The 22,454-nt window shown below is 43.8% G+C and overlaps 1 protein-coding gene across 1 annotated transcript in view; it reads left to right on the top strand.

The window, feature by feature from the left end:
- The window catches only part of PLD1 (phospholipase D1), a 186,185-nt gene that overhangs the window by 100,654 nt on the left and 63,077 nt on the right, over nucleotides 1–22,454 (top strand). Inside the window, exons 13-16 of the mRNA XM_030216519.1 lie at nucleotides 4,342–4,452; nucleotides 6,115–6,321; nucleotides 8,028–8,232; nucleotides 16,533–16,610. Coding sequence (XP_030072379.1) covers nucleotides 4,342–4,452; nucleotides 6,115–6,321; nucleotides 8,028–8,232; nucleotides 16,533–16,610 — 601 coding nt within the window. The remainder of the gene's footprint in view (nucleotides 1–4,341; nucleotides 4,453–6,114; nucleotides 6,322–8,027; nucleotides 8,233–16,532; nucleotides 16,611–22,454) is intronic.

The raw sequence follows: 22,454 nt of genomic DNA, 5'->3' as shown, positions 1-22,454 counted from the left end.
CGCACTGCACAGAAACATAGAGAACGGCAGCTGGAACAGACATGGGGGTAATTCTCTGTAGATCACCCAAAATTAGGCGCTGGGATGATGTACACTAAATGCAAATTCTATAAAGGCAATTGGCAATTCTCGTTATAGTGTAATAAATCCACAGTGATATGCCTAACTTCAGGCACGAGCACATACACCAGCTCAGTGGCTGCAATAAATGCTTGCACTTAACTGTAAGCATTGTATAACCTTTATGCACGCGTGCTAGGCGTGCACCTAACCTGCCTATGCCCTTCCTAGGTCCACGCCCACATGCATTTGCAGGCTGTGGATTTGCACACACAATGTGCAGAATCTCGACTAAACACAATTACACATGTAACTGCTAATATGTGCCAATTAGCAGCAATTAAAAATTATAGCCAATAATTGGTCATTAGTGCCAATTAACTATATTAGTTTATGCACGGAACGGACAATATTCTTTAACTTGCACTTGCAACATTGCACGATAAGTGTAAAATCATGCGCACAGGTTTGTAGAATTACCGAGATACTGCCTATCTAGCCTGCCCTTCCAGACTTCCATCCCAGTCTCTGTAACCCTTTACTCATCCTCAGAGATCCTCTGTACTTATACTGTTACCCTCCCCGCGCCCTCCAGTGGGAGGTTCTGTGCATGGTGCATGCTCAGGTGGTGGGTGGAGCATGCATGAAGTTGTAGTGTACATGCTGTTTTGTAAAACATAGTAACATAGTAGATGACGGCAGAAAAAGACCTGCACGGTGCATCCAGTCCAACAAGATAAACTCATATGTGCTACTTTATGTGTATACCTGACCTTGATTTGTATCTGCCATTTTCAGGGCACAGACCGTAGAAGTCTGCCCAGCACTACCCCCGCCTCCCAACCACCAGCCCCGCCTCCCACCACCGGCTCTGCCACCCAATCTCGGTTAAGCTTCTGAGGATCCATTCCTTCTGAACAGGATTCCTAAATACATGTGAACGTGCATGGGTTGCATGCACACATTTGCACTTTCTTTGGAGGAGGTGGAAATGAGTGTGAATGCATTTGTGCACTACTGGGTGTCACTGTATGAGCCTGTTTTATGAAGGTACAAAAATGCAAAACGCTGCCCGATTCTGGGACCATTGGACACCTGAACCTTTTGTCAGTACAGATACGGCCTAGTGTGTACAGTCTTAAAATTCAGTCATCAGTCCCAGGTCTTATTGTCATGTATGCAAGATATGCATGCGACACTCCAGAATTAGCAAAATTGTATTGCTTTTGTATTAAAAGTTATGTAGTGTAGGAAAATTCCTCAGCAAGCGCTGACTGAAGGTCCCTTACAATTATCAACGTGCAACTCGTGCAAACTTGGTTGTGCTGCTGCAGGGGAAAATATTCAGTCAGCGGCGGTCAGCGATGTTCTAGCATCCGGCAGCTTTATGACCAGATATTTAATGACGGGACATGTCTGAGCACTGGCATTGACTATCTGGTATTTATTTATTTATTTAGCGGATTTATATCCCGCTCCATCCACAGTTCTGGGCAAGTTACAAAAGAACATACATACTAATTAAAAATAACATTACTTACATTAAACATCATGATAAAACTAACACTGATTTTAAACAGATATACTAATTATTACCACTCATTGTCATATGGCCCTTGAAATAACCATGTCTTAAGTTCCTTCTTGAACTGATCAAAAGAGGTAATCCTATGATTGTGAACCCTCCTGGGACAGAGAAATATCCAGTGTACCTGAATGTAACTCACCTTGAGCTACTACTGAAAAAGGTGTGAGCAGAATCTAAATAAATAAATAAATATGAAGCGATACAGGAAGTTCATTCCAGAGCTTGGGACCCCTTACTTTAAACATAGATTTCCTATTAGCTTCAAGCCTGATTAGATGAAAAGAAGGAACTTTGAGTAAGTCCTGACTGCAAGAACGAAGAGTTCTGACTGGCTGTTAGAGTCGCAAGCTTGAGGCGTTTGGTGCGCGCTGGAAACGCTAGCGCGCCTTAGTAAACAGGGCACAAAATTTAGCAGCATAAAAATTGGGTGTCAAAGGGGCAGATTTAGGGCAGGGAAAACAAGTTATGAGATTAGCAATGATTTTCAGAATTAGGCTCATAAATTAGGCCCTGAACGTTGGCAAATGAATGGCAGACCTAAATTTATAAGCATAACTTAAGCTCCTAAATTAAGATTTATTTTTAGCTAAAGGGCATTAAGCACTAACATACACTGGGTGTACGTGAAAACGTTCACTGCAAAAAGTGTGTTCAAGTTTCAAATTCATCTATTATTTGATACACCGCAAATCAAAACAAAAATGTCCATGCGGTTTACAAATCCATTAAAAGAATTATTAAGGGAGTGGGAGGGCCAAGACATTATCAGGACAAACAGCAGAGATGGGTTTGTTACTTTTTACAAGTACTTAAGTAAAAAGTAAAAGTACTGGCTTCAAAAGTAGTGAATTAAAAGTAGAAAATCTTATCCCCAAAAATACTCAAGTAAAAGTAATAGCTGTTAAAACTACTTTTTTACTACAAAGTAAAAAGTATTCTTAGCATGTTGGACCACAGAATCTAGTATGTTTGCAAGCAAACTTCCTGGAAGGTCCTTCCTAGAAAAAGAAAGCAACACACTGATTATTGCAGTGAGCAGAAGAACATTAATACACCTGTTGGAAAGCAAAACAAGCTGGATTAGTACAGATTAGTCCTTCCCAGACACTTGACACGGAAAGGGTGGTTGATGCGTGGAATGGCCTCCCGGCGGCGGAGGTTGTGGAGATGAGAAGTCAGAGTTTAAGAAGGTGTGCGACAGACACGTGGGCTCTCTTAGGAAAAGGAGGAGTTAGTGGTTACTGAGGATGGGCAGACTGGATGGGCCATTCGGTCCGTATCTGCCATCATGTTTCTGTATTTCTATTTGAGAAATCATTTGATGTCGTTCTTTAAATACTAAGTAGACAATCTTAAACTTTATTCGTTGACCAATTGGCAACCAATGGAAGTTTTTCAAGACGGGTGATATGGGTAAACCTAGATACAGCAGCCAAAACTCTAGCTGTAGCATTTTGTGCCGATTGAAAGGCTTTCAAAAGAAATTTTTGGTTCAATATGTTTATTAATTTTCAGTTCTAACAAGAATACACTTGTTTTGAAATACAGCCATATTAAACAGAAGAAGAATAACTCATCATACAAAATTTAACAAAAGAAAAAAGTACTAACATACTTTTCAGTGTCTTAGAACCACAAACATTCATGCTTCCTTAGACCCCATTAAGTTCATGGGCGATCTGAGTTTGGGAAGAAATATTACTAATTGATTATCCAAAAGAAACAGGTGGCGTAAATATTCCCATCTTATTCTATCTATAGTTGTTTAAAATCTAGAAATGCTTTAAGTCTATCTGGCGAATTAAAGGTGTATTTAACTTGTCCCAGTCTAACTAAACATTTACAAAAAAAAAAAAATTGGGGGGAGTCCGAATAACAAGCTATTACAATAGTCAAAACAAGGAAAAAAATCAAGGCCTGCACCACCATTCTAGAATTAAAAGAATTTAAACGATCTCTTAAGTGTCTTACAAACCTCAGTTTGGCTGGAACAATATCCGGTTAAGGACCAATAGTCAGCCCTTAACTGTATAAGCGAAACTGAACAAAGAAAGGACTGTGTTTTATGCAGTACAATCTGACTGATTACCTTTTTGAATATTGACCCTTAACTGCATAAGTTCCATCTATGCCCGCCTAGAGCATCATCGGCTTAGGTAGTTACAAAGGATATTTTTTTTCTTTGTTACATTTGTACCCCACGCTTTCCCACTCATGGCAGGCTCAATGCGGCAGGCAATGGAGGGTTAAGTGACTTGCCCAGAGTCACAAGAAGCTGCCTGTGCCGGGAATTGAACTCAGTTCCTCAGTTCCCCAGGACCAAAGTCCACCACCCTAACCACTAGGCCACTCCTCCAATATTCATTGGCACTATCCACTGAATTTTGCTGGATAGCCCTGCACAGGTGACTTAACCAGGTGGGACTTTAAATCACTTTGAATATCAACCCCATAATGTCTTTTATGGAAAATAGTGAAACTTTTTCAGTCGCCAAATACTCAAACAACATCAATGTAATAGTCGTTTTAAGCAAAACTCAACATTGAATGGACAAAATCTCAGTATTCTTTAGTGTTAATATTCATAATATGAAATGGGTGCCTATGATTTTCCGGTTAGATGTGCTCTTTTAAACTTTCCCTTTTTGTGTCGAATTTTGAAAGTGTTGTTTTGGTTTGGTTTTTTTCTATAGGCACAAGGTGTGAAGATTTTTATTATGCTTTACAAAGAAGTTGAACTTGCTCTAGGGATCAACAGTGAATACAGCAAGCGAACACTTCAGCGTATCCATCCCAATATTAAGGTATTTACATGGACATCTGGCGTATTTGCACGGGAACTACAAAATGTTGCTTTTTGTTCTCAAATATGCCCTCGCACACTCAAAGACCTGCTGGTATACAGCTGCTAGTTGATGAGGTTCAGAAAAGTATTCTAACGTAGCTGCCAACAGGACTCTAAAACATTGAACCGCCTTGTAATTTTGTGTGAATCACGAAGTAGATTCATCAAAAATATTCTAAATGCTGTTTAATGACTTGGAGCACAAATGAGGCAGAAATGCCAGGCTCTGTAGGTTGGGAAAGTCTGAAACTCTCAGGAACTTAGCTCATTTATAAGCCAAGCGCAAACAAGATAGGTAGTGTTTGACCTGTAGAGTACTAGGTGGTAGGAGATGCCAGTGCCCACTACCGATGTGACTGAAAAAGAAAAACTGCATCCCTGGCTATAACCTGCTGACCAAAAAGGAACTGCCACCTCCACTGCTCACCCTTCCGGGGTCCAAGAGTTGTTTCCACAGCTGTGGCCCACAGGAACAAAAATGCCGCCACCTTCGCTTCCCACTTGTCCCTCTTCAGTCTTCCTCCCTAAGGTGGCACAGCTGGCAGGATATCACTAGTGGGACCCAGCTCATTCCTTCATAGTCCAGCTTGAATGGCATTTGATGGGGGGGGGGGGGGTAACTGACTGCAGAAGGCGGTATTTAGAAGTGACTGGTTCCAGCAACTGCTTTCTAGCCCATGGGACTAGCAGTTCCTTTGGCTATTACATCCTAAGGAGGAGTGGAAGAGCAAGAACTCTTTGGTCTCATAGAGATTGAGAATGGAAGGTGAGAGAAAGAAAGATGGGGGAGACATAAGTTAAGAGAGAAGAGAGAGTGGGGAGACATAAGTTGATGGAGAAGAGAGGGTTGGAAGAAGAGAGAGAGAGTGTGTTTAGGAGGTAGAAAGAACAACACTGACATTCTGAGGGGAAAGGAGAGTGGCTTGGTCTGGAGGTCAGGAAAATTGAGTAAGGGGTTAGGTAGGTCTCGGAGAACAGAAAATAAGAGGTTAAGAATATGGAGGGGTTGAGAGATCAAACGGAGAAAAACAGAGAAGAAACAAAACAGAAAAGAGACCCTGGAAAAGGAGGTAGGAGAAGACTAATATGAGCAAAGCAGGGAAAAAGGAGACTAGGGCCAAAGTGATTAGAATAAAATTCACAGACATTAAAGATAGAAAGAGGAAGAAGACATTCACAAATGGCTTGGATGGTAATGCTGGTGGGGTTTATGTGTGTATGTGAGAGAGGATATGAGCTGAGACTATTTTCCTTGATCCCACCATTCCACTTTGAATAGTTCCTCTTTTGGGTTAAGGGTCATGTGACCAGTGCAGACGCACAGGCCATTACTATGGTGCCCTTGGCACATCATGGGAAATCTCCCACCCTTTACATGTATGAGGGACCCTCCTAACCACACATGACGCCAGTCCCCTCACCAGTGCAATACCCCACTTGGGCAAAGGCCTGCCTTTTGCCTGCAGCACCCTCAGTCTGGCTAGCCCAAGTGGCAGAAACCAGGAACTGAACCCAGATCTTCTACATGGCAATGAGCAGCACGTTTTTGGAGTCTAGTAAAATGAAGAACCAGGAGCTTAGTGCTCAGTGACTAAAGGCTTAATTTTTTTTTTTGTTTTAGGTCATGAGGCATCCAGACCATGTCTCATCTTCTGTGTATCTGTGGGCTCATCACGAGAAACTTGTTATCGTTGACCAGTCAGTGGCCTTTGTTGGTGGAATTGACCTGGCCTATGGAAGATGGGATGATGATGAACACAGGCTGACAGATGTAGGCAGTGTTAAACGAATCACAGCAGCGTCATCCATGGCCGCAGTAAACACATCTGTAAGACAGAGTTATACGTGCTATATTAATATGCATTTGATATGTATGGGTGAGACATACTTCAGCTGGATGTTGTAACACCTAGAGTTTTACACATTTCTTGTTTTTGCATTGTTCAAAATCTTTAATACGATCTCAAAAAAGGGGGGGGGGGGAAGAACGGAACAGTTTCTTCAAAATATCAGCTTAGCTGTGTTCTCACTCTTCTTCTGGTTGTTTAATTCATTTTGAATATCGGGCCAAAATCAGACTGCAGAGAACTGACCCTAAGAATTCATAGAAACAGAGAATAGAATATCGGTAAGGCCCCCCAAGGTCCATTTAGTCTGCCCATCTCTGTTCCGATCAGGTGTTCAATGTAGCAGAATCAAATTTGCTGCATATAGCTGTTACAACAACTTACCATATTGTTTCTAATAAGAGCCCACCTCTAATAACGGCCCAGCCCCCTGTTTCAGCATTGAAAAACCCTGTACATTTCATCGTAAAGCCAAATTTAGATTCCTCCAATAGCCCACTCCTCCGTGATGACCGGATCTCACTTTTTACCTTTTCTCACAGTTCTGGTGCTGGGCCGGTGCAGGTCATTCAGCATGTGCACCATAATTATGAGAAAAAGGTGAGAAGAGCGATCTGGCCACCACAGGTGGGGGGGGGGGGGGGGGGGGAGGGTGGATGGAGAAATGGCGCCTCCATTAATAGCTCAGCCTAGACTTCAGAAAACCCATTCTCTCAGGGGCCCCTTTCCTAAGCCGCGTAGGCGCCTACGCACGTCCAACGCATGCCAATTCGGAGTTACCGCCCGGCTACCATGTAGCCCGTGCATTAATTTCATTTTTTACGCATGCCTGCTACGCGCACCAGAAAATCGGGCAGGTAACTCCGACGACGTGCATAGGCGACTACTTCACAGTTAACGTGAGAGACCGTACCTCTAAGTCAATGGCTGGCGGTAAGGTCTCAAACCCAAAATGGACGCGCGGCAATTTTTATTTTGCCGCACGTCCATTTCCGGCAAAAATTTTAAAAAGGCATTTTTTTGCAGGCACACTGAAAAATGGATGTGCGTGCGCCCCAAGCCTGCACCTACACTACCGTAGGCTATTTTTCAGCGCACCTTAGTAAAAGGACCCCTCAGTATTTAAAACCATTTAACCAGCTATCTGGCAGTATTTAGCGGGAGATCACTGGTGAACTTGAATATTGCTGGTTAGTGCTTAGCGGATAACCGGTTATATCGTGCAATATAACCGGCTATCCGCTAATATTCAGTGCATCACCGGCAGGTATAGCTTTGAATATCGGCTTGGCCGGTTATGTGTAAACCAGCCAAAAATAGACCAGATGCTCAATGCCGGTCAGTGGAAATGCCTTGGCATTGAATATCCGGGCGCAGCACCAGCCACGGGAGGCACCCAGCTAACTCCCGCGGTCTGAATATTGAGCCCATTGTTCGTAATAAGCACCCTGGCATTTATTAGAAACAACACGGTAAGCAACAGGGGAAGCGTGGCCAGCAACATGGCTGCAGATGTTTGTTTAATTTTCAGCACCCCCTCAGATGGTGGCTAATTTCTCTCTTTCAGCCAGTCATAAGAATTCACTGCATTGAAATGTGGTTCTGGGTTATGGCGCATCAGTGAAGGGTTTAATATGAGACCTTGATGCTCACTTCATGGTACTCAGTGGTGTTTCTGTGTCTCTAGTCCACTGAAGCTCTAAATGTCAAGGAAACATCTGAGAAACAAAGCAACTCAGCTGGCAGGATCTTCGCTGAAGATGTGCTGGATGCACCAAAGCTAAAAGGCATCGGAAAATCCCGGAGGTTTTCCAGATTCAGCCTCTATAAGCAGCTGTATAAGCACAACATACACCATGCAGACAGTGTGAGCAGCATAGACAGTAATTCATGTAAGTATGTCCTTTCTAGCATAGCTTGAAAAAAGAGCGTAAACAATGGAATGTTTCTATAGCAACAAGATTCAGCAAACAATGGTATGAATAACAGAATGTTTTCTTCAGCATCTAGATCCAGCAAACAATAGCTTAAACAATGGATGTTTCTATAGCAACAATGGGGATAATTTTATAACAAGGAGCCTATTTCATAAAGGCAACATATGTGCCTTTATAAAATTACAGCTACCAATTAGAGCAACTTTTGCAGAAAATGTGTCAATAACAAATAACATCCTTGCAAAGTGCCAATATCAGAAGATCCTGTGCAAGTTGTGTCATTTTAAAAAAGGATGAAAAGACCTGATTCATCTAGAATTGGGTATGAACGCCAACAATTAGACTTAAACATTTTCTTTCATTGGTCAAAAACCTCCAGTTGCAATAGTGTCCGTGTAGTAGCTTTTTTTATTTACCAAGGGGTAAATGCTAAAAAGGGCACCAAAAATATGGGCACTGCGAAGTTGCCATTTTGGAATAGGGCATAAGTCAGCATGTGCACGCCTAACTGTAGACACGAGCATTTACTGTGTGCAAGGCTGCTGTAAATACTGGTGCCTAACGTTAGCAGTTGTGCAACTGCAAGATACACCTATGACCTGCCCATAGACACACCCCTTTTGTAGCTGCGTGCTATAGCGTTCAGGTACTATGTTTAAAGAATAGCACTTAAGTGCAGTTCCACATATATCTACAAATTAGTCTCAATTAGCACCACCCAGGGGCGTAGCCAGACCTTGGCGGGAGGGGGGGCAGAGCCCAAGGTGGGGGGGCACTGTTTAGCCGCCGACCCCCCCCCCCCCCACTTCCACCCGCCCCACCGCTGCCGCATCAGGTACCTTGTTTGCTGGCGGGGGTCCCCAATCCCCACCAGCCGAAGAGTCTTCTTCAGCGCCGGTCGACTCCGGTGCCTTCGTTGTGTGATCTTATGTTTATGACACCTTACGTCCTGCACGGGGCTACATGCATGGTGCAGGACGTAAGGCGTCAGAAACTGATGATCACACAACGAAGGCGCCAGAGTCTACCGGCGCTGAAAAAGACTGATGTGGGGGCGGGGGAGGGGTCAAATGTAGAGGGGGCCAGGGCATAAACTGTGGGGACCCATGCCCCCGTGGCCCCACGTAGCTAAGCCCCTGGCACCACCTACTCCCTAATTCTAAAAAAAAAGTCACCAAAACTTGCACATTCAATTTAATTTAATAATGTGCCAGTTAGTGCCAATAATTGGCTTTTTAATCATTTATTATTTATTGTTTATTCCATTTGATATACCGTTTTACTTGTAGTCAAATCAAAACAGTTTACAGTATGCAAATAAACAAATAATGCAAACAATGTATAATATATAAAAAAAACCCACAAAATTATAAAAATAAAACATAGAACTCCATTGTTTGATAGTAAAGCACACAGACCCAAGACCAGACAGTCACACAGATATACCAAACACTTGTATCAAATGCTAACTTGTATTAAAAATCCAGATATCATCTGTATATATTAAGTTGCAATTAACAATTGCAGTTATCTCTTCTCATTGAAGAAATCGGGTCAAATAATTCAACATCTCTGAAACTGAACTGGAAATAGTTAGCGTCCAAAAGCCAAGTTAAAGAAACAAGTTTTCAGTAGTGCTCGGAATGATTTGTAGGTATCTGCTAATTGCAGATACTTAGGGAGCGAATTATTGGTGCTAACTGAAATCAATTGACATTGATTTCACTTATAAATTTAGGTACATGATCCACACCTACATTTTACATGTGTCCTGGAAAAAGGGGTGCAGAAATGAAGGGTCGTAGGCATTTCGGGGCGGAGCACGGGTGTGGATTCGAGTTGTGCATACAGAATAAGGGGGTTCTGTGCCTAAATTTAAATGAGAGCATTCGTATCACCTTCTCCTCGCTGGCCTCCCGCTTAGCCACCTATCCCCCCTTCAATCTGTCCAAAATTCCGCCGCACGTCTTATCTACTGCGTGAACCGATACTCTCATATCACCCCTCTCCTCAAGTCGCTTCACTGGCTCCCGATCCACTACCGTATACAGTTCAAGCTTCTCCTATTGACCTTCAAGTGCACTCAATCTGCAGCCCCCCATTACCTCTCTACCCTCCTCTCCCCATATGTTCCCACCCGTAACCTCCGCTCTCAGGACAAATCACTCCTTTCTGTACCCTTCTCCACCACCGCTAACTCCAGACTCCGCCCCTTCTGCCTCGCATCACCTTATTACTGGAACAGACTTCCTGAGCCCATACGCCATGCGCCCTCGCTGCCCATTTTCAAGTCCTTACTCAAGGCCCATCTCTTCTCCCTTGCTTTTGGTGCCTAACCACCTTCCCATTCCTGATACCTACACTGACTACATAGTTTTTATCTTTAGATTGTAAGCTCTCTTGAGCAGGGACTGTCCTTCCCCATGTTTAAACTTGTACAGCGCTGCGTAACCCTGGCAGCGCTATAGAAATGCTAAGTAGTAGTAGTAGTAGTACCACGTTTTTGTTGGTACAAATCGATGTGCCTAAATTTATATAAGATCCCGCGCTTAAACACTATTCTAGTTAGGTTTGGCTTACAGAATGGCGCTTAAGTTGGGGGGGGGGTGGTTGTGTCAACATTTTAGGCTTGATTTATAGAATTCACCCCTTATGGGCTATTATTGATACTTAATGGAATGGGGGAGTAGCCTAGTGGTTAGTGCAATGGACTTTGATCCTGGAGAACTGGGTTCAATTCCCACTGCAGCTCCTTGTGACTCTGGGCAAGTCACTTAACCCTCCATTGCCCCTGGTACAAAATAAGTACCTGAATATATGTAAACCGCTTTGAATGTAGTTGCAAAAACCTCAGAAAGGTGGTATATCAAGTCCCATTTCCCTTTCCCTATTTGAGATTCTACATGGAATGTTGATGTTGCTATTCCACTAGCAACATTCCGCGTAGAAGCCTGCCCTTGCAGATCAGCAATGCGGCCGCGCTGATCAGACGTCAGACTCACAGAAACAGAAGCCTGCGCGGCCGCGTTGCTGATCTGCAAGGGCAGGCTTCTACGCAGAATGTTGCTAGTGGAGGAGTAGCCTAGTGGTTAGTGCAGTGGACTTTGATCCTGGAGAGCTGGGTTCAATTCCCACTGCAGCTCCTTGGGACTGTGGATAAGTCACTTAACCCTCCATTGCCCTCAGGTACCATGTAAACTGCTTTGAATGTAGTTGGAAAAACCACAGAAAGGCAGTATATCAAGTCCCATTCCCTTTCCCCTTAATGCCAATTGACGGCTAATTTAACAATTAAATTAGGCACATAACTGGCACTGTTCTATAACTTGTATGCCTAAATTTGCTATCTAGTTGGAAGTTTGGGTGCCTGACTGTGTAGAATCTGGGGACAAATGTCTAATAGTTAAGTTCTATCTTAGCTCATTTTCCATTTTGTTTTGAGTGTTGTTTTTCTGCATTGGTAAATAAAAAAGTTAGTACATGGTCAATTTTGCAACTGGAGGTTTTTGACCAGTGAAAGAAAATTTTTAAGAAGTTCATGGCCAATTATGTAAATGACTGAGGTCTTTTCCTCCTTTAGAAAATTACCTCCAGGAAAGTGGATGCAGGAACTTACATCTGCTCTGAGGCTGGTGTGATTGTGTACCTGTGTGAGCTGCAACAATAGGCTCATTCAAGTTAGTTTACTCAATACACTTCTATTAATGAACTCTGGCATTACCATGTCACCAGTGCAAAAGAACAATAAACACATGAACAGGTAAATTAGGAAAGATGACAGTGGGAGCAAGAATGATAACAAGTTTGACAGATTTTGACTGAGGTCCATGACTTTCCTTGAGGCAGCGATTTAAAAGCTGTGAAACGCTGGCCAGCGTTGGAAAGGATCCATTCTTTGGAAGCTAAGTTTATTTTATTTGTTACATTTGTAGCCCGCACTTTCCCACTCATGGCAGGCTCAATGCGGCTTACATGGGGCAATGGAGGGTTAAGTGACTTGCCCAGAGTCACAAGGAGCTGCCTGTGCCTGAAGTGGGAATCAAACGCAGCTCCTCAGGACCAAAGTCCACCACCCTAACCACTAGGCCACTCCTCCACTGTTGCTACTATTTGAGATTCTACATGGAATGTTGCTATTCCACTAGCAACATTCCATGTATAAGTCGGCCCTTGCAGATCACCAATGTGGCCGCGCAGGCTTCTGCTTCTGTGAGTCTGACGTCCTGCACGTACGTGCAGGACGTCAGACTCACAGAAACAGAAGCCTGCGCAGCCTTCTACATGGAATGTTGCTAGTGGAATAGCAACATTCCATGTAGAATCTCCAATAGTAGCAACATTCCATGTAGAATCTCCAATAGTATCTATTTTATTTTTGTTACATTTGTACCCTGCGCTTTCCCACTCATGGCAGGCTCAATGCGGCTTACATGGGGCAATGGAGGGTTAAGTGACTTGCCCAGAGTCACAAGGAGCTGCCTGTGCCTGAAACTCAGTTCCTCAGTTCCCCAGGACCAAAGTCCACCACCCTAACCACTAGGCCACTCCTCCACTCTAATGTCCCATAGGCAGCTTTGCAATTGTGCCATATACACAGCTTCCAGAAATAAGCCATACAGAAAACTGCTGGAACTCTGATAGTCAGGCAGCTGCTGCACATATAGGGTAACAGAGTAGCCATGCTACACAGCTGGCTACTAGAGCAGCACTATACAGCTGACTTGGAACGCTACGAAATGTAGGCAATTGCTGAAGGAAAAGAAAGAATTTGGCTTTTTCAGCTGCACAACATAGCCAATTGTGCAACTGTATAAGACAGATGGTTCTCGCATCTATGAAATACTGGTACTGTGTGACCGAGCTGGTTTTTACAGGGATAAAAAATAGGCAGCTCACTTTCTAATATAAAAGAGCTTTTAAAATAATGTTATTTTCCTTTCTCTATGTGTGGGTAAGGAAGTTTTTTTATGTCTGTGAGTGAATGTGTTAAGCACGGTTTTTGAAACGATGTGCCGTTGAACGGTTCTGAGGCTTTTTCCTTCCTGTGTGTTTATTGATTGTCTGGTTTTGTTTTTGTGCACTGGTGAAATAGTAATGTGATAGTTTATTGTTAGAAGTGTGTTTTGATAATTGTACTCCATGTCCTCATTGTTTAGTTACTGTAACTGTTTTTATAAAACACATGCATAGGTGTCATTCCTGGTCCCGGTACGCCTGATCTCTCTCTGGGAATGCCTACGTGGATATCCTGTAAGAGCAGGCACTCTGTTTCTGTGTTGCCTTCCTTTTACATGTGTATTCCTCCGAGCATATCTTGTCCCTAATAATGTTGACCCATTTTCTGATGGTAGAAGCCCTCTGAATCTCATTGCCCTCAAGAGGGTTTTTGAAAAATTATTGACGTAGGTAGTGTAGTTCTGTAACTGAGCACGTACAGTTACATGCATCTTGCATGCTTGAGTGGCGCCTTAATTGGCGCTTACTATGCAAGTGCACTACGCGTTATTCTATAAGGTAGCGCATTAAGGGGGCCTTTTACAAAGCCGCACTTACGTTTTTAGCTCGCGGTAAAAATAAGCTGGGGTAAACGCTTAGATGTCCGTTATATTCCTATGGGTGTCTCAGTGTTTACCGCCAGCTGATTTTTACCACAAGCTAAAAACGCTAGTGCGGCTTTGTAAACTGCCCCCTAAGTGCTACAACGTGTAACCAGGGGCGTAGCCAGACCTCAGCGGGAGGGGGGTCCAGAGCCCGAGGTGGGGGCACAGTTTAGTCCGCCTCCTCCAGCTACCGACCCCCTCTGCCGCTGGCGACCTCCCTCGTTGCCGGCGCTGAAGAAGACTTTGGCTGGCGGGGAGTTGGGGACCCCCGCCAGCAAAGGTGCCTGGTGGGGGAGGGTCGGCAGCGGGGGAGGGTTGAAAGTAGAGGGGGCCGGGGCTAAATCTGTGGGGATCCATGCCCCCGTTGCCCCACCTAGCTACGCCCCTGCGTGTAACTGCAGTGGGGTGTACATGGAGGGCACAGCGTGGACAAACCTTGGATGTGCTGCCAAGCAATGCATACAACTCATTGAATGCTATAAGTTAACTCACGTTGCATGGTGAACTTAGGTGTGCCAACTTATGCCAGCCATTGACCTGGCGTAAGTGGTCACGACTAAAGTTTGGTGCACCAATACTGCTTTAAGCTAGCATTCTGTGAGGGCTTAGGTGCTCCTGGATGCCGTTAAAGCTCACACCATTGGCGCCTAGTTATAGAATTTGCCCTCTTTGTTTTTTCTTGTATTTCTTAAAAGCACTGGCTCCCTTCTCATGTCACTGGACCCTTTTAACAGAAGATGACTCTTGCCTTCATCTTAGGAGCGGTTAATGTTTTGATCAGGCAGGTTGTTTGGTTTGTTTGCTCACTCACTCGGCCCGTTTTATGAAGCTGCAGGCAAAAGGGAGCCTGCGCTGGCTTCGGCTCGTGTTTTTGATGCCCGCCGAGGCCCCCTTTTACCGCAGCAGGTAAAAGGCAGGTCTTTCTTTTCTTCAGGAAATGGCCATGTGGCACGTGAAGCGCTTGCTGCGTGGCCATTTTTGGGGGGGAGCACTTACCGCGGTAAATAAAGGGCTTCCGAGCTAACCCAGTGGTAACCGGGCATCGAGTAGCACTGCCCGATTACTGCCGGGTACACACCGGTGCTTCAAAAATAAAATAAAATATTTTTGTAGCGCCAGATAGGATGCACACTAGGGGAGGGAACTACCGCCGGGCTGCTCCTGCAGTACTTCCGTTTTAGTGAGCGGTAAGCCTGAGTTGGGCTTGCCGCCGAACTTTTTACTCGGCAGAAACAAGCGTCCTCAAGTTGAGGGACAGTTTAAAAACATATAGATCTAAATTCTATAAGTGGCATCTAAAAAAATCAACCCGCCCCCCCCCCCCCAAAATAGCACTAAACGCTATTCTATATATGGCACTTAAAGTTAGGCACTGTTTATAGAATAGGGTTTAGCGCCGGGAACTGCGACTACATTTAGGTGCGACTAAATTTAGGCGCAACCATTTACACCAATCAAACCTTGTTGTAAATCCCTGCACCTAAATTAGGCATGGACCCCTTTTATACTATAACAACGTACATAAAATAAGGAACGCCCCTGAGCTGCCCATGACCACGCCCCTTTTTTGGACCTGGATGTAAAATTTACGCACGTAAATTTTAATTCTAATTATTACCAATAATTGCTTATTAAGATCGTTAATTGGCTTGTTCAATTAAATTGTATGTACAAATTATCAGACCATTAAGGTCCTTGCATATGAATCATCAATTCACACCTCTTCTATGCAAAAAGGCTTCAGTTTTTTACATCTGTTTCTTTATCAGAACTAAGCAAATGATATGGTATAGTCTGCTCGTAGTTTTCCTTGGCATCGCTGAAGCAGTTTAAGGTCCAGATATGATCTAAAATGTTTGCAAGTGTTTGCTTCAAAATGCAAGCAGTCTTGATACAGGGTAGCACACCTCCAATCCAGGGACGTAGCTGGGTGGGGCCACGGGGGCATGGGCCCCCACAGATTTAGCCCTGCCCACCCTGCTTTCACACACCCCCCGCCGCCGACCCTCCCCCTCCTGCCGCCGCCAACCCTCCCCCGCCGCCGTCAGGTACCTATGCTGGCGGAGGTCCCCAACCCCCGCCAGCCGAAGTCCTCTTCAGTGCCGGTCTCCGGCGCGTTGCTGATCTGGATTCTGAATGCGCTGGACTCAGAGACTGGCGCCAAAGGGTTGGGGACCCCCGCCAGCAAAGGTACCTGGTGGTGGAGGGGGAAGGTTGGCGGCGGGAGAGGGGTCGAAAGGGATGGGGAGGGGTGGCGGCACCAGGGGGGGGGTCAAAAGTAACAGGGGGGATCGGTGGTGCCAGGAGGGGCTAAATTGTTCCCCCTCACCTCGGGCTCTGGACCCCCCCTCCTGCCAAAGTCTGGCTACGCCCCTGCTCCAATCTAACCCCTGTGTAACAAATTCAGGGTCTGGTTACAAAGCAGCACTAGCATTCGCTTTGAATGGGCCATGTTAGCACTAGCGCATGGACAGCCACTAGCGCTGCTTAGTAAACCAGAGCGTCAGATAAGTGTGAAGCTTGCAGTGCATGGTTTGTCTCAGTGTAATTTACAAATAATGGGATGTACATAACAACTGAATAACCCAGATAGGAAAACAATCAGTCTACGTAGCATTTTCTCTTATAAAAAAGGTGCATTTCCACTCTCAACAGGTTATTTTAACCCTTATAGCAGTCATCAGAATTTAATCTATGGTTTAAAGCCTCATCTGAAGATTTTTCATCATTCGGGTGAGTCTGAGCGAGATCTCACTCATTCGAAGGATGGTGAGTGTCATGCCATCGCAGGCGGGGGCTCCCTGCTGGCTTTAGCTGTTGTTGTGATGTGTTGTGCAGTCACAGTGAGCGTCACGTGCAGCTTTTGCATTGATAGAATATTTCTCACATGTTTAGAAACACTTCCGTCTTTGTTGTGAAGATATGGCATGTCATCTCTGTTTGTACGTTGGTAAACTCATGTCATCATGGCTAATTTGTAATTAATGTTATTAACATAGTAACATAGTAGATGACGGCAGAAAAAGACCTGCATGGTCCATCCAGTCTGCCCAAGACAAACTCATATGTGTATACCTTACCTTGAATTTGTACCTGTCCTTTTCAGGGCACAGACCATCTAAGTCTGCCCAGCAGTATTTCCAGCCTCCCAACCACCAGTCCCGCCTCCCATCACTGGCTCTGGTACAGACCGTATAAGTCTGCCCTCCCCTATCCTCGCCTCCCAACCACCACCCCCTCTTCCCCCCAACTGCTCCGCCACCCAATTTCAGCTAAGCTTCTGAGGATCCATTCCTTCTGCACAGGATTCCTCTATGCATATCCCACGCATGTTTGAACTCCGTTACCGTTTTCATCTCCACCACCTCCCGCGGGAGGGCATTCCAAGCGTCCACCACCCTCTCCGTGAAAAAATACTTCCTGACATCTTTCCTGAGTCTGCCCCCCTTCAATCTCATTTCATGTCCTCTCGTTCTACCGCCTTCCCATCTCCAGAAAAGATTCATTTGCGGATTAATACCTTTCAAATATTTGAACGTCTGTATCATATCACCCCTGTTCCTCCTTTCCTCCAGGGTGTACATGTTCAGGTCAGCAAGCCTCTCTTCATACGTCTTGGAACGTAAATCCCATACCATCCTCGTAGCTTTTCTTTGCACCGCTTCCATTTTTTTAACATCCTTCGCAAGATACGGCCTCCAAAACTGAACACAATACTCCAGGTGGGGCCTCACCAACGTCTTATACAGGGGCATTAAAACCTCCTTTCTTCTGCTGGTCACTCCTCTCTCTATACAGCCTAGCAATCTTCTAGCTACTGCCACCGCCTTGTCGCACTGTTTCGTCGCCTTCAGGTCCTCAGATACTATCACCCCAAGATCCCTCTCCCCGTCCGTGCCTATCAGACTCTCCCCGCCTAACACATACGTCTCATCTTTGACATAGCAACATTGTGACAGTTGAACAATGATGAGAAACAGTACAAAACCATACAAACATTCCTACCCCCTCCCCTAAACGCCCCCGTAACCCTAGGGAACCTCAAATCCAGGCCAAACCCTCACTTGCCCCACCCCCAACTGTTTAGGGAGGTGCCTGAAAAGGACCTTGAAAGGCATTTAAAAGCCAACCGCACGCTGGATGATGTTGAGTTCAAATAAGGTTCCCAAACTGATCAGAAGCATTTTTGTCTCCTAGAATGCTTCTGTACCCCACATGATTCCTTGAACATCAGGGCATGAATCTTACTCCGCTAGTACCAGAATGTGGTAGGTGTGTCTTGCAACCAGTGGTTTAATATACATTTTTTCCCTACCACTTAAACCTTGCCTAAAAAATGTCATTCACCTGGACCCCAAACCCCAAAGAATGAGCTCTGATTAAAAATGATCCCCTCTTCTGTTCGCTGTAAGGAATGCCCCAAAAGGTGCTGCAAGTAGGTAAGAACAACAACAAAGTGTAAACCAGAGGTTACAAAAAGTGGATATCTAACACAAGAGGTGGAAGGATGTTAACTCACAATGGTCTATGTTATTTATTTATTTATTTATTTATTATTCAGAGAAGCAGAGGCTTGCCTTCCGTTGGATATTTTAAATCATACTGGAGTTCCTGAGGAGGGCTCTTGTTGATTGAAAAATAGAACAAACATGATGTCAATGTGAGGTTGACAAACAATGGGACAATATAATATGAGAAGGCATTCGACTGTAGCTAAAAATAGAGCCAATCGACGTAACATCAACAGAATGAGACAAGTGCCTCTTTTTTTGTGTTTTAGACCTTTTTTGGGTCATTTTTGATATTACGGTTATCAATGGAAATCAAACAAAATAAAACATGGAAAAGAAAATAAGATGATACCTTTTTTATTGGACATAACTTAATACATTTCTTGATTAGCTTTCGAAGGTTGCCCTTCTTCCTCAGATCGGAAATAAGCAAATGTGCTAGCTGACAGTGTATATAAGTGAAAACATTCAAGCATTACTATGACAGTCTGACAGGGTCGGAGGATGGGGGTGGGTCGGAGGTATGCATGGGGACATCAAAGCATATCATTGATATTCTAACAGGATGGGAGTGGATAGGTGAGGGGAGGGTGATCAACAGAGACATACAGCTTTATGGTTTATAATGGGCTAGGAACCCCAGATCCTTGTTAAGTCCCATAAAGCTGTATGTCTCTGTAGATCACCCCACCCCTCACCTATCCACACCCATCCTGTTAGAATATCAATGATATGCTTTGATGTCCCCATGCATACCTCCGACCCACCCCCATCCTCCGACCCTGTCAGACTGTCATAGTAATGCTTGAATGTTTTCACTTATATACACTGTCAGCTAGCACATTTGCTTATTTCCGATCTGAGGAAGAAGGGCAACCTTCGAAAGCTAATCAAGAAATGTATTAAGTTATGTCCAATAAAAAAGGTATCATCTTATTTTCTTTTCAATGTTTTATTTTGTTTGATTTCTATTGATAACCTTAAGAGTGGACTAACACGGCTACCACACTCCTCTACTTAAGATGATATTACGGTGTAAGAGGACAAGTGGAACAAGAGGTGGAGGTGAACGTTTTTCACATTAAGTTATTTTTGAATTCTGGAATATATATCTGAGCACTGGTGAGTGGTTTTCAGAAGTATAAATTTAAAAACACCACGGAGAGGTTCTATGATTGAGAAGCTCAACCACCCCTAGAGGCTAACAGTTGAGAGTCCCGTTTGGGTGAGTTATTACTCTGAGAACTCTCCATAATAAATAAATAACATAGACCATTAAATGGTTTAGCTTTGTGAGTTAACATCCTTCCACCTTTTGTGTTAGATATCCACTTTTTGTAACCTCTGGTTTATACTTTGTTATTGTTATTTACCTTTACCAGAGAGTTATTTTTGGGATTTATTGTTAATTAAGTAGGTAAGAATAGCCACCCAAAACACTTGTATTTGCTGACACCGCTGTATGCCATGATAAAAAGTATTGCTACCAGTGTTACATTTCAAACAGAAGGGTAACGGCCAACCCTCTGAAAAGCCCGTCTCTAGGAGAAATAAGCTCTGTGGATTACACAGTATTGGCATTCTTGTAATTCGGCGCTATGGACCAAAGCTGGTATTGATTTAAACGTAGCTGGATCAAGTGAGATGCGGAGAGGCCTACCCATGTCTCTATGCCATGCTTCCACCAAAGAAGTATATTGGTGCAAAGGCTGAACCAGGAGATGGAAATTTAACCGGCATCATCCCCTTCCAAAAATTCCTTCAAGCGGCTACTAAATTGAAGAGACAAACTTGCGGGGGGTAAGCCAGCAAAGTAATGCGAGATTTGCACGTAAGTGAATCGATCAGCTGACAAGCACTTCTGCAAATCTACATATGATAATAAAGACCCATCTTCCTGTGTCAAATGTTCCAAAAGTAGAATACCTTGAGACTTCCACCTCTGAAATACCAGATTGTCTAAGCCAGGTTGAAAATCTTGATCCCAAATCTGTAACAAATCCCTCCACAAATGCCACGAAGGACACGTTTAAAGTGAGGAAGCCATGCATGCAAGAAATCAAGTATTTATTTATTTATTGCATTGGTATCCCACATTTTCGCACCTATTTGCAGGCTCAATGTGGCTTACATAGTACCGGAGAGGCGTTTGCAGATTCCGATGTGAACAAGTACAAAATGATGTTGTTGTAAGATAGGTTTTCGTGGAGCAGTCTCGTTAGGGTGTCATAAAGCGGAAGGGTTGTGTTGTGACCATTACGTACTTTGGTTTTGATGTGTTGCAGAGTTTGAGCATTTAAGTTGGATCGGTAGGGTATGCCTTTTGGAACAAGTTAGTTTTTAGTGATTTCCGGAAGTTTAAATGGCCGTATGTTGTTTTCACGGCTTTCGGTAATGCGTTCCACAGTTGTGTGCTTATAAAGGAGAAACTGGATGCGTAAGTTGATTTGTATTTAAGTCCTTTGCAATTGGGTAGTGGAGATTTAGGTATTGAGGTTTAAAAAAAGCCTCTTCAAATGCAACATCTGCTTACAATGTAGACCTCAAGACCCAATCTCTCAAGTGGCAGAGCAAACAAGCATTATTATACTGTCATATATAGTTTATAGTTTATTGAGGTTTGCTATACCGCCAAGCCTAACTGGCAGATCTAGCTGGTGGACAATAAAATCAAAGTTATCAGAAATCAAGAAAGGAACTACAATATTTAATAAGAAAATAACCAGCATAAAGGATGACAAGCATGCAGAGGATGAACCACACTGAGTAGGGAAGGAAGAGTAGTTGGGGGGTGGGGGGTAGAAAAGAGGAACAGTGTATACAGGAATTCCCAACCCTCCCTCACCCCAAGAGCTGACCAGATAGTTCCATTTCATTTTTGGCTTCATTCAAGGCCAACAAAATTGACTTACCAACCTCCTCAGCGCTGCCAAATCTTTGTGCAAGAGATGTAGTGGAAGAACCTGCACCACATATAACCACCAGGGGGAAATGATCTTACAAAACAAATGGATTTTGCCCAGGACTGAGAAAGGCAAATGCATCCATTGCTCAATCTGCACTGTGGTGCCTTGCAAAAGTTTAGTTACATTCAATCTATAAAGCTGACAAGGGTCATGAGACAATCTAATCTCTAAATAGCAAAAAGAATTCTCCGCCCACCAAAAGGGAAATGTAGGCCCCCATTCCCTACGCAGCACGGCTGTCCCCACCAGTGCTTCCGATTTTATTGAAGACCTATTTGTTCAAAACAATTTTTGGATTTGATGCTTGGAGTAATGTATTGCTTTTTCTAATAATGTGTTTGTTATTAACTCATGTTTTGTATGTTGACTTGTGATCCGCCTAGTTGTAGGCGGAATACAAATTTTTAAATAAATAAAATAAAATCTAGATTTAGTCAGAAACCCGAGAAAAATTTTCAGGAGAATAGGAAAGGATGTCTGGGGTTCCTGGAGATAAACCAGCAAGTCATCTGCAATAGCTGTGATCTTAAACATGTAAGCGCCTAACGAGAAACCTCTGATCTCCGGGTTGCCTTGGATTTCCCAAATCAAAGGTCAAGAGTTAAAACAAAAAGTAACGGGGACAAAGGGCAACCCTGATGGGTACCTCTATGAATGCCAAATGGAGTGGAGAAGCAGCCATTCGCCCACACTCCAGTCTTAAGCTTATTATACAGGGCAGCTGTGGCTTTTACAAATAGGCCTCGGATCCCATAAGCCTCCAGTGTCCCATAGAGGAGGCCCCACCTTATCAACTGCTTTCTTAACATCAAAACTAATGAGTAGCGATGGGACCTCCTCAGCCTGGGAGGATTCCAGTGCTGCTATAATTTTCCGAATATTTTTAGATGTCATGTGACCCTTGACAAAACCTACCTGAGGTTCAGCAATTAGAGAGGGCAACACTTGGGAGAACCGGGTAGCCAGAATACCTCTGCTAGATTAAGTTCAATCTAGGTAAATTTAATGAAGCTAGTCCTCTTTTGAACAGTTTGCACTGGTTAAAAATTGAGTCTCACGTTCATTTTAAAGTTGTTTGTTTGATATACAAAAATTTATAT

The sequence above is a fragment of the Microcaecilia unicolor genome, chromosome 10 (genome assembly GCF_901765095.1).
Source record: "Microcaecilia unicolor chromosome 10, aMicUni1.1, whole genome shotgun sequence".
In the NCBI taxonomy this organism is placed as follows: domain Eukaryota; kingdom Metazoa; phylum Chordata; class Amphibia; order Gymnophiona; family Siphonopidae; genus Microcaecilia; species Microcaecilia unicolor.
Note: the sequence above shows the minus strand (reverse complement) of the source record. Positions and strands in the feature narration are given on the sequence as shown.